Here is a 12,996-nt window from a genome sequence, read left to right on the forward strand (position 1 = left end):
TTGATTATTTCATTTGCAATCTTTTAGGTCTTAAGAAGTCCATATATCTAGAAATGAGCAAAAGCTGGACTATGGAAGGATTTCTGGTGGTTAGATAAAAAGTCAACATTCCTCAGGATCTTTGAGGTTTGAGGAACCTTGATGTTTTGTTTTGTTTATGTTTGTTTGTTTTTTTTTTTTTTTCTCCCCCAAAGGACTCATGTCCCTTGCCTCTGACAGAAGGGACATGATTCTCCATTATCAATACACTCGCGGTTGCCTATCAAAAGTCCAGAACTGGCCTCTAGGCTCCCTCAGTCCCAGTTCACAATTATCTCAAAGCCTTCACACTAGTTACACATCTCAGAGCCTTCACCCTAGCCCGCAGGACCTTCTCTCATCTGGGTCCTGATTTCTGCTCTCTTTGTACCTTCTTGCCCCCGACTCTTCTGTCTTTTTTTTTTTTTTTTTTTTTTTTTAAATCGTGCTATGTCCACTCTTCTCTCCCACTCTCTTGCTTCCTTAGCCCTGGTCTTCCTCTCTCTGCACTGGACTGTTCCCGATGCCTTTGAGTAGTTTTTCTCTTATTCACAATAAAAACCTTCCCCCTAACTTAGCGGCAGTTTCAAGTGGTTTCTTTATGGCATCCCCTCGCACACACTATCAACTGTTCTTTTACCGTGTTGCTTACTTCTGCCTATTTTGCTACTAACACGCACACGTAATTTTCTGTGATTACTGTCTCCGCTGAAGTCCGCTTAACGGGTGCTACAAAAGACTCCGCATAGAGTGTGTAGTTACTGTTTCTGTTACTGTTACTATCAACCAACTGCAACTCAAATCTTCAGGAGTTTACACTGTAACATTCCCCTTTAATTCCTGTCAGTTTGGACAAGGTCAGCAAGGTGAAGGCTGGGGTTGGGAGAAAGATCACTCACTTTTATAAGCGAGTGGGACAGGATTAGGGGAAAGGAGAGACGTGTGTAATTACGTCGCTCTCTTGGCCATCCTGCAGAAATAACGTATTTAAGAGAGGTAGCCATGCAGGACCTTTCCAAGCCATAGGCCAGGACCCATCATCCACTCCCTAGGAGGATTTAAATGACTCCACAGTTAACACCGCAGTGAACACGTGGCGGGACTCCCACGCACCCATCCCACGGGAGGCCGAGCCATTTCCCACAATGCCGCGTTCCGGAAGTTGCCTCTCCGGGAGGGTGGCTGGTTCCACCGCGTCGCTCTCTCTGCGTCAACTGGAGGAAGCGGAGCTGGCGGCCGGCTCCGGGCCTGTCGCGGGAGGCAGTTATGGGCGCCGTCGCCCCGGGTGAGTACCGGCCACCGCCACCGCCACCGCCACACTCCCGCCCTGCCTCGGCCTCATCCTCCTCCACTGCGGGTGCTGTCGGCTCCAGGGACGGCCCGGTGGGCGCCGAGCAGTCGGTAGGGCCGGCGGGCGCCGGGAAGGGTGGCTGGGCGGGCGGCTGGCGGGCGAGCTCCGGGGAGCGCCCGGTGACACGGTGTGCGTTGTAAGCGCGGCTGGCGCTGCCACCTCCGGGCCGGGTGACAGCCTATGTCGAAACTGGAGAGCCACGTTGTAGAGAGACCTGCTGACAGGGGCTTTCCGACATTGCCTTGGTGGTGATGATGGCTTAGCGAAGGCAGAGGAGGACCGGGAAGGCAGAAAAGGAAAGCAGCGGGCTGGATAGGAGGCTGACAGCAGGAGTTGTGATTTCAGCCAAGGGAGGGAGCCGCGAGCGAGGAGTTGGACCAAGGTGGCAATTCTTGTCGGAAAACTCCCCTGGACGCTGCGGGACCGAGCATTACTGTTTTATAGACGCCGTTCCCACGGCTCAGCAGTGACCTTCACAGCTGTCAGAATTTTACTGTAGCTCCTTCAATAGCATCGACTGACTCTTCAGTCATGGGTTTGGTTGCCCTAATTAAAAGTTTGTCTTTCAAGTTTCCCTATGCTGTCTCAAGGGAAGCTGCAGTCCCTAAACCAGATCTTCTAGCTCTGTCTCCACAACTGAAGGCTTATGATTTAATTAATGTCCGCCTTTTTCTTTTACACCTGAAGTTGTGTCTTCTCAGGTAATATTCATTCTCTCTCTCTCTCTCTCTCTCTCTCTCTCTCTCTCTCTCTCATCTCGTCCGTCTGTCCGTCCGTCTATCTGACCACCTCGCTGTAGCTGACCTGGAACTTTGTAACTGCCTACTTTTGCGGTGCTGGGATTAAATGTGTGCGCCATTAACGGAGGAAGCTTTTCTTGAGGACCTACTATGTACTCACAGTATGTTATAGACAAGATAGAAATTCTGCCCGGAACCAGTTCTTTCTCCTAAGGCTTCGGATTACAGAGGGGGGAGGGGGAGGGGAGGGGGGAGGAGAGGAGAGAGAAATTAGCACGTTCAGATTATAGATTCGAAAAGCAGTTTCCTGTGGTAGAGAAACAGATACAGGATAGTACATATCTTTTTCCTTTCAGTCCCTCTCTGTGTATTTGCTTTGTTCAAGACAAGGTCTCCTTGTACAGCTTTGGCTGTCTTGGAACTCCCTCCATAGACCAGGCTGGCCTCCAGGAACGCGGCTAATGCAGGTTTTCTTAAATCTTCATTGAAACCTGGTGGTGATGTTGGCACACGCCTTTAATCCCAGCACTGTGGGAGGCAGAGGCAGTTGGATCTCTGGAGGGTTAGGAGGGTTAGCTCAGCCTGGACTAGAGTGGTTTTGTTTTTAAATTTCTTTCTTTAGTGAGTATCTTCATTTAAAAGATGATTGTGAGAATCAAACATGATGGTTTTGGAAAGGCACTGTCTCATTCATTGTTTTTGTTTGATGAGTTCTGAGTCAGGATTGCTAGTCCGTTGGGGCCAGGTTGAAGGGGACAAGTTCCAGAGTATAAACTTAGATGGTTTGGCAGTTTAATAGGTTCATTAGAGTGACGTAATACAAAGGGCGTTATCTGAAGATGAATCTTGCACTAATGTGGCACAGTTTAGAGGAGGTTAGCTTGGAGAGAAGAAGTTGGATACTCGCCCCCGCCCCCCCCCAAGAGGACCATTTTATACAGCCCTCACCATTTTTTTTTCTTTTTTGGTTTTTCCAGACAGGGTTTCTCTGTGTAGCCCTGGCTGTCCTGGAACTCACTTTGTAGACCAGGCTGGCCTTGAAGTCAGAAATCCGCCTGTCTCTGCCTCCGGAGTGCTGGGATTAAAGGTGTGTGCCACCACGCCCGGCTGCATTTTTTTTTTTTTTAAAACAACATTTTAAATGATCCTTGGTAAAGGAAGGGTTACATACTGGCTTAGTACTGTGTTTCCCTAGCATTTCATCCAGCATATACGAGGCCCAGATTTAGTATCCAGCACTGAGGAGGACAAAAGGATGAATGAAAATGTAAAAGATAATTGCTGCCCTTGGCTCATGGTTTTCTAGAGATGTCCTGCACCTCAGTACCATCCCACCAAGAGCTGAAGGGTTACTTGCAAGACTATGCCAGAAAGATGACAACAGTTAAGATTAGAATTAATCTTAATTTTTAAGATTAATTAGATTAACTACATTGGAGTGTAGTTTAGTAGAGCACCTGTAAAAACAAGAATTAAGTGAAGTATTTCCTCCAGATACTATTTTCCATTTGCACAAACTTTTTTGGTTTTTCGGAACAGGGTTTCTCTGTATAGCCCTGGCTGTCCTGGATCACACTTTGTAGACCAGGCTGACCTCAAACTCAGAAATCCGTCTGCCTCTGCCTCCCAAGTGTGCCACCACGTCCGGCTGCACAAACTTTTAATAGGCATCTTAAGTAAAAATAGCTTTTTATGGTCGTTATCAAGTTTTTAGCCTTAACAAGTTACTCTGAAGCATGTAAAATAGAGATTCTCAAAATAAATGTTTAATGATAGACTTGTAAGTACTTGTAATTCTTTTGCTATTTTTAAATTTTCAAAATTGAACCAAACAGGCAAAGATTTAATGTGTAGTTAGATTAGCTGTAGACTACCAAATGGGGGTTTGTGGGTGACATAGGCAAGTCGATTCTTCGTTCATATCTAGAAGGCAGACTAGTAAAGAGAATTGTGTACTTTTGTCTGTCTATTTTTAAAATTTCTTGCAGACCTTTAAATTTTGCTAGCTGATGGATTGTAGAATGATATCTAATTTTGTGGCGAAGAGTTGAATGCCTGTTAGTGTTGGGCACAGAAGCATCAGCACGAATGGAAGAAGGTGGGGAACTTTGACTTTTACATTTGTAGCTAACATCCTAACTTTGTCACTTCCTGACTGTGAAGACAGGATGAAGCTGTCTACTCTGTGCACTTAAGAGTTCATATTGGAAGAGGGATGGTATATCCCAGGGGTATTTTTGAGTTATAAAGTATTGACTGTAGCTTACTTGAATTTTTATCTTCTAAACTGTAGAAATCATTTTTTCTTTCATCCTTTGTCTTTCTGGTTTTGTCAAGCTGGGTTTGTCTTTTTTTCTAGATTGTAACTTTGTGTCAGCGTGCAGTCCATAAAGTGCCAGCATGGGGAAGAAACGGACCAAGGGGAAAAGTGTCCCAGACACGGTGGCCTCAGAATCTGCAGGTATGGTTCCTCAGTTGTTCTTTTTTTTTTTTAAAGATTTATTTTATTTATTATATGTAAGTACACTGTAGCTGTCTTCAGACACTCCAGAAGAGGGAGTCAAATCTCGTTACGGATGGTTGTGAGCCACCATGTGGTTGCTGGGATTTGAACTCCGGACCTTCGGAAGAACAGTTGGGTGCTCTTAACCACTGAGCCATCTCACCAGCCCTCCTCAGTTGTTCTTAAAGCCTGCTTCTATGTCTAAATGAATATATATGTATATACGTATATATGTATATTTTAATTGAATTGAATTTTTATTTATTTATTTTTTTGTTTATTTTATGGGTACTGGTGCTTTTTCTCGTATGTATGTCTGCAGTGTGTGTGTGCAATGCCAACGTAGACCAGAAGGGGGCATTATATCTCCTGTAAATGTAGTTAGATGGTTGTAAGACACCACATAGGCTCTGGGACTCAAACCCCAGACACCTGGAAGAGCAGTCAGTGCTCTTAACTGCTGAATCATCTCTCCAGCCCCCATGGATGATACATAAGCAATGTATGTACAGTTATGTAATCATAATTTTACTATTGTTAAATTTCTATTTAAAATTGTATTTAAAACCATTTTAAATGTTTTTTTGTAATTATTTATTTACTTATTTTTTTTACCTGCATGATGTATGTCAGTGCACCATTTGTGGCCAGTGCGTGTAGAGGCCAGAGAAGGTGTCAGGGCCTCTGGAATTGTAAATAGTGGTGGTTGTTGTCTGCCATGTGGGTGCTGGGATTGGAACCACAGATACTTTGGAAGCGTGCCAGGTGCTCTGAACCACTGAGCTGTCGTCCCAACCCTATCTATCTATCTATCTATCTATTTATAATTTTACATTTTATGTGGATAGGTCTTCTGACTGTATGTATATCTTCTGTATACCATGCCTGTGGAGGCCAAAAGAGAATATCAAATCCTCTGAAATGAGTTATGAACATGGTTGTGAGGCATCACGTGGGTGCTGGGATTGGAACCACAGGTCCTCTGGAAAGAACCGCCACTCTTAACCTCTGAGCCGTCTCTCCAGCCCTTCTCTTTTTAAGATAGGGCTTCACTGTCCCTGGCTGGCCATGAACTCAGAGTTCTGCTGCTTTTGCCCCTTAGTGCTAAAGTTAAGGTGTGCACAGCCATGCCCAGCTTAGATTTTAGTACTACGTGTGTGTGATGTGTATGAGTGTTGAGGGGGAGTAAGATCTGTGTGCCAGGAAAGCTTTCAGGAGTAGCTTCTTTCCAGCCCCTGTGGGTTTGGGATGACACTCGGGTCCTCAGTCTCACACAGCAGGTTGGCCCTCTAGTAGTCTTTGCTCTGTGTGTAATGGCTGCTTTGCTGGCATGCATGGTCTTTTCACCACATGTCTGCCTGCTACCTCGGGAGGCTAGAAGAGAGCATTGGATTTCCTGGAACTGGATTTAGTTATACACAGTTGCGAGCTGCCATGTGGGTGCTGGGAATCGAACCTGCAAGAGTAGCTAGTAGACTCTACTGTTGAGCCATCTTTCCTACCTTAGACTCACTTTTGATATAAAGGATCATGTCTGTATATGTTATCATTTATTTAGCTAGTCTGCTACTGTTAGTTTTAGTGTTATCAGTGGGACAATAATGGTCCTCAGTTGCGCAATAAAATGCTTATTTTCCTGAACCTTTAGTAGTACTTGACAGCATCACTTATAAACTTAATGCTCATTTAACATTTTAGAAGATACTTCTTCCCCCTCTCCTGTAATCTGTTTCCTTACTAGGATTCAGTGGTTTTCTGCATTACTTTACTTATATTAACTTGATCTCTGTTTATTGGAAGCCACTTGCACTACTTGATTGGTTTCTATGACTTTAGTTTCCATCAAACAACTCAAATCCTTAGGAATGGCTCCCACGCCCTTTAATCACTTGTCCAGAGCCTGCTTTCCAGTCTCAAGTAGGGCTGTCTTTTGAGTATGGCTCCACCATTTATAGAGATAGCACACATTTTTACACACTTTTATATGGGGATTGGTCTTTTTGGTTTGCCCTGTCTGTCCGTCCATCCATCCGTCCGTCTACCCATCCATCCATCTATCATCTGTCTATCTTAGAATGGGCCCTTTTATGTAATTTTTGCTGGCCTATAATTCCATATGTAGACTATTGTGGCCTGAACCTACCAGGAACCCACTTGCCTCTGCCTCCTCAGTGCTGGGATTGAAAGGTGTGTGTGTATCCTCAGCCTGGCTGCCTTTCACCTTAAGGACATGGTTTTAGTATGAGTAATGAGTCCAGGTTATGACAGTCATTCAGTAGTTATTTGCTCTTACATACTAACCTTAGATTTCTCATTTGTCATTAGGGTTAGTACTGTCTTTCTTCTAGGTAATGATAAGCGTTAAATGAGATGAACATATTTAAAACAGTTTATAGGATGCGCGCAATCAATGTCAGAGACTTTGATTACTGTAAATGTCTTTCAGTACTTTATCTACCTCTCGAAAGTTTTGCATTGTTTTTTCCTAATAGATGGTCAGTGTGAGAAGTTCTTATTCATTGCTGTAGTTTCTACTCTTGGTAGGATGTGAGCTGCTCAAGAAGGATGAGGTGTAAGTGGGGAGCTTTTAGCTTCTCTGGGAACCAGCATAGTGTCTGTAGTGTGTGTTACGGAAGGAATGGAGAACTTCTTTTCCTGTCCTTCAAAGATTAAAAAATAGATAAATGATAAAAGGCCTTATTTTAATTAAAATAGAGAAATGGGAATGAGTTTGTAGATGTGATTACATTTAGGTCATCAAAATAAAATATCTGTCCTTGAAAGATGGCTCAAATGCTTAAAGAGTTCTGGCTGTGTGGTCATAAGGACTGGAGTTTGGATTGCACATCATCCAGGCTTCCCACAAATACTCCAAGCTCTCAGCACTCCCTGGCCTCCAGGCCTCCTCTGCATGCACACACATCCATACACATCCACACATATACGAAGAAAAAAATCCTAAAAACGTCAATTTTAAATTTGTGAAAGGCTTTCTTAGCAGAGTTTGGATGTACTTAGTGGTGCTGTTGGCCAGTGTGTGAGGACACAGCCGTTCCCCAGGACCATAGAGAAAATGCTGCTGCTTCTACTGGCATTCCTGTCTCCTTGGGACTGTGGTTTTAAGGGCAGAGAGCTCAGTTGATAGAACCCTACCCTGCCACAATCACACACAGGCATCCTTCTCAAAGAGTCTCATAATATTCAAATGAGTGTTCTAATAGTCTGAAAGCTAATTTAATGTTGAAATTTGGATACAGTCAATATTAACAATAAAAAGACAAATTTAATCTTATGTATTGCTTTTTTTTTTTTTAATTTTCAATAGAACCAGTGTGCAGACACCTTAGAAAAGGGTTGGAACAAGGTAATTTGAAAAAAGCTTTAGTAAATGTGGAATGGAATATCTGCCAAGACTGTAAGACTGACAATAAAGTGAAAGATAAACCTGAGGAGGAAGCAGAAGACCCTTCGGTTTGGCTCTGTCTTAAATGTGGCCATCAGGTATGCTCAGATTTAATAAACAGAGACTTTAGGAAGCTCTGGGTGGGTCTGTACAAACGCCAGCAGTCATACGTCATGCTCTCTAGTCAGTGGATTCTAAGACTAAATTTTTTTCCATGTTGGTGTTTTGGGAGGGTTCTCTGAGGTACCATGGTTGTAACAGTGAAGGGATAGGAATAGGCAGAGGGAAGAAACAGCTCCAACAGAGCTGACTCTGTAGGTTGTAGAGTGACTGTGGCCCTTAACATGTGTCCTGAATAAAGGAAAGGGGCTAGATCTTTGTGCCTGTGCACACAGGTCCTACTCCTGGAGAGAGGTTGTAATTTTCTGCAAGGCAGCTCCCTTTCTTTCATTGGGGATAATTCTGTGGAGAGGTGGCTTGGGTTGCTACCACCATCAAGCTACATTTCAGGCAGCTGGGAGACATGACTACATTGATTTTAGGGCCTGATCAGGAAACTGGCGGGTGCATCTTATCACCTACTGTGTGTCATCAGCCTACTGGTATGGTTGACATACTAAAGCTTGGTCACCATTAAATGGTGGTGTGTTGATTTATGTCTGTCTGTCTGTTATCTGTCTGTGTGTCTATCTGTTTATCATCCATCCATCCATCTGTCTGTCTACCTTTCTTTTTTTTTTTTTTTTTTTGGTTTTTCGAGACAGGGTTTCTCTCTGTAGCCTTGGCTATCCTGGAACTCACTCTGTAGACAAGGCTGGCCTCAAACTCAGAAATCCGCCTGCCTCTGCCTCCCGAGTGCTGGGATTAAAGGCGTGCACCACCACGACCGGCTCCCTGTCTACCTTTCTACTCTGAGATAGGGACTCAGTAAGTAGCTTTGGCTGGCCTGGAACTAACTATTCAGAACTGGCTGGCCTTGAACTCAGAGATCTGACAGCCTTGGCCTCTTCAGTGCTGGGATTAAAGGCTGTGAGTCACCATATCCAACTGGTGGTGAGTCTGTTAGGAAACTGGACTGCTCAGTCTTAACATGAATCTACCAGAAGAGACAAACAACTAATTTTTGAAAAAAAAAAATTAAGGTTTATTTTTATTTGTTTTTGTTTTTTCGAGACAGGGTTTCTCTGTGTAGTCCTGGCTGTCCTGGAACTCACTCTGTAGACCAGGCTGGCCTTGAACTCAGATTTATTTATTTATTTATTTATTTTTAAAGATTTATTTATTTATTATATGTAAGTACACTGTAGTTATCTTCAGACACACCAGAAGAGGGCGTAAGATCTCGTTACAGATGGTTGTGAGCCACCATGTGGTTGCTGGGATTTGAACTTGGGACCTTTGGAAGAGCGGTCAGCGCTCTTAACCGCTGAGCCACCTCTCCAGCCCCAGATTTATTTTTAATTATGTGTATTGTGTGTATCTGTGGTAGATTGTGTGTGCACCTGAATGCAGGTGTTTATGGAGGCCAGAAAAAGTTTTTACATCCCTTGGAACTGGTAGTACAGGCACTTGTGAGCCACCAGATGTATGTACTGGGACTGAGCTGGAAGAGCAGTATGTGCCCCTTTTTGCTCAGCCATCTGTCAAGCCCATCCCCAATTATTTAAAAGTTGAAATTACATGAAGATAATTACAGATTCAAATGGTATTTTACAGTCCTAAAAATTTACACACACAGTCTTACACAATTTGTTCTCCCAATGGTAGTATTTTTAAAAATTGATGCAGTACCGTGGCTAGACTTTTGACATTGATAGAATTAACCACTTACATCTCCAGCCTTCCTTCTAGGTACAGGTATAGGGTGTCTACTGTGGGGTGTATATGTGGGGTGTCTATGGTATATATGTGGTGTCTGTGGGGTGTTGTGTGTGGGGTGTCTGTGGTACATGTATAGGGTGTCTGTGGTGTATATGTGGGATGTCTGTGGGGTATGTATAGGGTGTCTGTGTGGTATGTGGGGTGTGTGTCTGTGTGGTGTGTGGGGTGTCTGTGTGGTATGTAGGGTGTCTGTGGGGTGTTGTGTGTGGAGTGTCTGTGGTGTGTGTGTGGGGTGTCTATGGTGTGTGTATGGGGTGTGTGTGGCATATGCGTGGGGTGTCTGTGGTGTGCTGTTCTTTCAGTTGTTTCACAGCTAAAGTACAGATGCTGTCAGCATCACTGTATATATGCTGTATTGCTCTTGTCTAGTTGTTTCCACAGTCCCACTAGCACCCTTCTTGGCATCCCAAAATTCTGGACATTTTTTATGGAGAGGATATAGGGTTTTTTTTAATATATAAGTGGATAAACTTAAACTGCTTGGGGAGGTAGCCTTTAAGCAAGGCCAGAGGATGGGGTTTGTTCAGGTGCTAGGGATGGTGGAGAGTCTAAGACTCATGGAATAGCATGAACAAACTTCTGCAGCTGTGAAACACTGAGTCCGGTTTTATCAAGTAAGAGAACATGGAGGTTAACTGGCAAGGGGGGTTGCTACAGTTGGGGCTTGTACAGGAGTTTAAAAGAACAACTCATATTTTAGAGTGAACAGTACTTAAAAAGACCATCATGTGTTAGGAACAGTAAGCTGGAAAGGATGCATGTGATGGAAGACGCTGAAGAGAGCCTTTCAGAGGCTTCTGCAGGTGCAGAGGATCTGATGGATGTGGCTTGACTGGGGTGTTTGTGATTGGAGTGTTTGGGGGTGTGCAGTGGGGACAGACCAGGCCCTTGTTGCACAGGGCAAATGTCCTACCACTTTGTTGTTCTGTTTTAATGAGGACTGGAAAGTACAAGTAGTTGAAAAGGAAGAGTAATTTTAGTGCTAACATGCCCTTTTCCATGAATATTCTCAGTTGCCTATAGATATTGAAGCTTCAAAAAAAAAAAAAAATCCAGACTCTGTAGAGTGTATTTTTTATATCTGTATTTATTTCATGTGTACATGTGTATGCATAAGCAAGGGAGGAATCATGCCCAGATGTGCCACAGTGGAGGTCGGAAGACAGAGGGAATATCTTCTCTCTAGTAGGTCCTGGGGGAGCAAATTCCCTGGAGAGCTAGCTATCTTTTTGAAGTTGTAAGGATGACAGAGCTCTTGAAGTACTTCTGTCTTCATGATGGGTTATAAGTTAGTTTGGTGAGGTTCTGGCTTTGAGGCTGTGATTGTTGCTCCCCAGGGCTGTGGCAGAGATTCTCAGGAGCAGCATGCCTTGAAGCACTACACAACACCGAGATCCGAGCCTCACTATCTGGTGCTCAGTCTGGACAACTGGAGCGTCTGGTGAGCTTCGACTCCTTCTCCTGTCGACTAGAGATGATTTAAAATGCCAGAGAATGAATCTGCTGAAAGTGTTTAAGAGCAAGAAGAGTAAACTTTTACATGTTTGTCATGTAGTGCTGCATGGGAAAATGGAGTACAATAAGGCATGGGATCTAGCACCTCCTGTGTCTTTCCTTGTGGAATTAATTGGTTTTAGTTTAAAGACAGGGACAGGAAGCACACATTTCAAATACATGAGAATATAGTAAAAGGATAATGAATTTCCACAAAACCATTGTCAGGCCATTTATGATGTTGTATCTTCTAGATTGTAATATGATTAACAGTCTTTGCAGCAATATTCCTCTGAGTATCATCTGTCACTTGTCAACTTTGTTAATTTTCTTGGCCTTGGCCTGTAGTTAAAATGATGTGTGCACAAGACTGTATAGTCCACACATATTGGAGTGCATGTTGTGTGTGCAGAGGCCCAGCAGTGCCTCCCAACAGTTGCTCACCACCTTACTATGTGAGACCTTCCCTCCCTTGAGGGGAAGTTAGTGGGTTCTTGTTTGTTGTCTGTCTGGCTGGTTGGTTGGTTTGGCTGGCTAGCCAGGGGCCTCCACTGGATAATACAGGAATTACAGGTAAGTACATGTGTATAGAGGGCATCAGACCCAGATTCCCATGCTCTGTAGCAAGTGCTCTTAGACACTGAGCCATCCCCCCCAGTCCACTGGGCTCTCACACTGGGCTAAGGTGTGAGAGCACTTGCCTAGCATGCATGAGACTTTGTGTTCCATTCCTAGAACCTTATATGGGGGAAAAAAATGACAAAAATCACTTTTATGATTTTAATGATGTTCCCTGTGTTTGGAATTTCCATTCTACTTATGTGTAGCTGTAATTGTGGTGAATTTTATTAACAAACCAGACTTAAAATGTGCTTAGTTGTACTAAAACACATTTTAAGACTTATTTTTATTTTTAACTCTGTATATGTCTGTAGGTAGATTATTTCGTGAGTGCAGACACCTGCAGTTATAGGATTCCCAGAGCTCTAGTTACAGGTCCTGGGGACCAAACTTGGGTCTTCTGGAAAAACAGTACATGCTTATAACTACTGAGCTGTCTCTACAGCCCTCACGGAAACTGTTTTTTATTTTCACTTTCTCTATACAATTTTAGATTATTAAGTGTGTGATGTGTTTGTGTGTACATGTATGTGCGCATGTGTGAGCCCTGTTGAGCAGCATTGCCATAGTGCATGTGTGGAAAATCAGTTCTCTCCTCCACTGGGTTCTGGGGTTGGAGTCAGGTTGCAGGATTTTGAAGCAAGCACTTTTATCCACGAAGCCGTTGCCAGCCCTACTTTCATTGTTTTTAGTAGAGTAATTTGATAATTATGATTTGTCCCTCTCTCTCATAGTCATTAGTGTGTCGATTTTCTTTCTCTGGTTATATATAGGTGCTACAAGTGTGACGAGGAAGTCAAGTACTGTAGCTCAAACCGATTGGGCCAAGTCGTTGATTATGTTAGAAAACAAGCTGGCATAAGAACTTCAAAACCAGGTAAAAACCCAAACAATATGTTTCTTACTAGATATACAATGTTGAATTTGTATAGCTGCTTTTATATACTCATTCCTTTACCGCCCCCCTCCCTGTTTTTTTTTTTTT

General features: G+C 43.5%; 1 protein-coding gene across 5 annotated transcripts in view; it reads left to right on the top strand.

Moving 5' to 3' along the window:
- The first annotated feature begins 1,187 nt into the window (after positions 1–1,187).
- The window catches only part of Usp16 (ubiquitin specific peptidase 16), a 31,351-nt gene continuing 19,542 nt past the window's right edge, over positions 1,188–12,996 (top strand). For 2 of the 5 annotated variants that reach the window (XM_021185640.2, XM_029470395.1), the window contains exons 1-7: positions 1,188–1,303; positions 2,169–2,270; positions 4,098–4,207; positions 4,469–4,570; positions 7,938–8,113; positions 11,234–11,337; positions 12,785–12,888. In XM_021185640.2, the coding sequence (XP_021041299.1) occupies positions 4,510–4,570; positions 7,938–8,113; positions 11,234–11,337; positions 12,785–12,888 (445 nt within the window). In that variant the 5' untranslated portion in view covers positions 1,188–1,303; positions 2,169–2,270; positions 4,098–4,207; positions 4,469–4,509. The remainder of the gene's footprint in view (positions 1,304–2,168; positions 2,271–4,097; positions 4,208–4,468; positions 4,571–7,937; positions 8,114–11,233; positions 11,338–12,784; positions 12,889–12,996) is intronic. The other 3 variants (XM_029470394.1, XM_021185641.2, XM_021185639.2) reach the window with 3 other exon arrangements.

This window comes from Mus caroli, chromosome 16 (assembly GCF_900094665.2).
Source record: "Mus caroli chromosome 16, CAROLI_EIJ_v1.1, whole genome shotgun sequence".
NCBI lineage: Eukaryota > Metazoa > Chordata > Mammalia > Rodentia > Muridae > Mus > Mus caroli.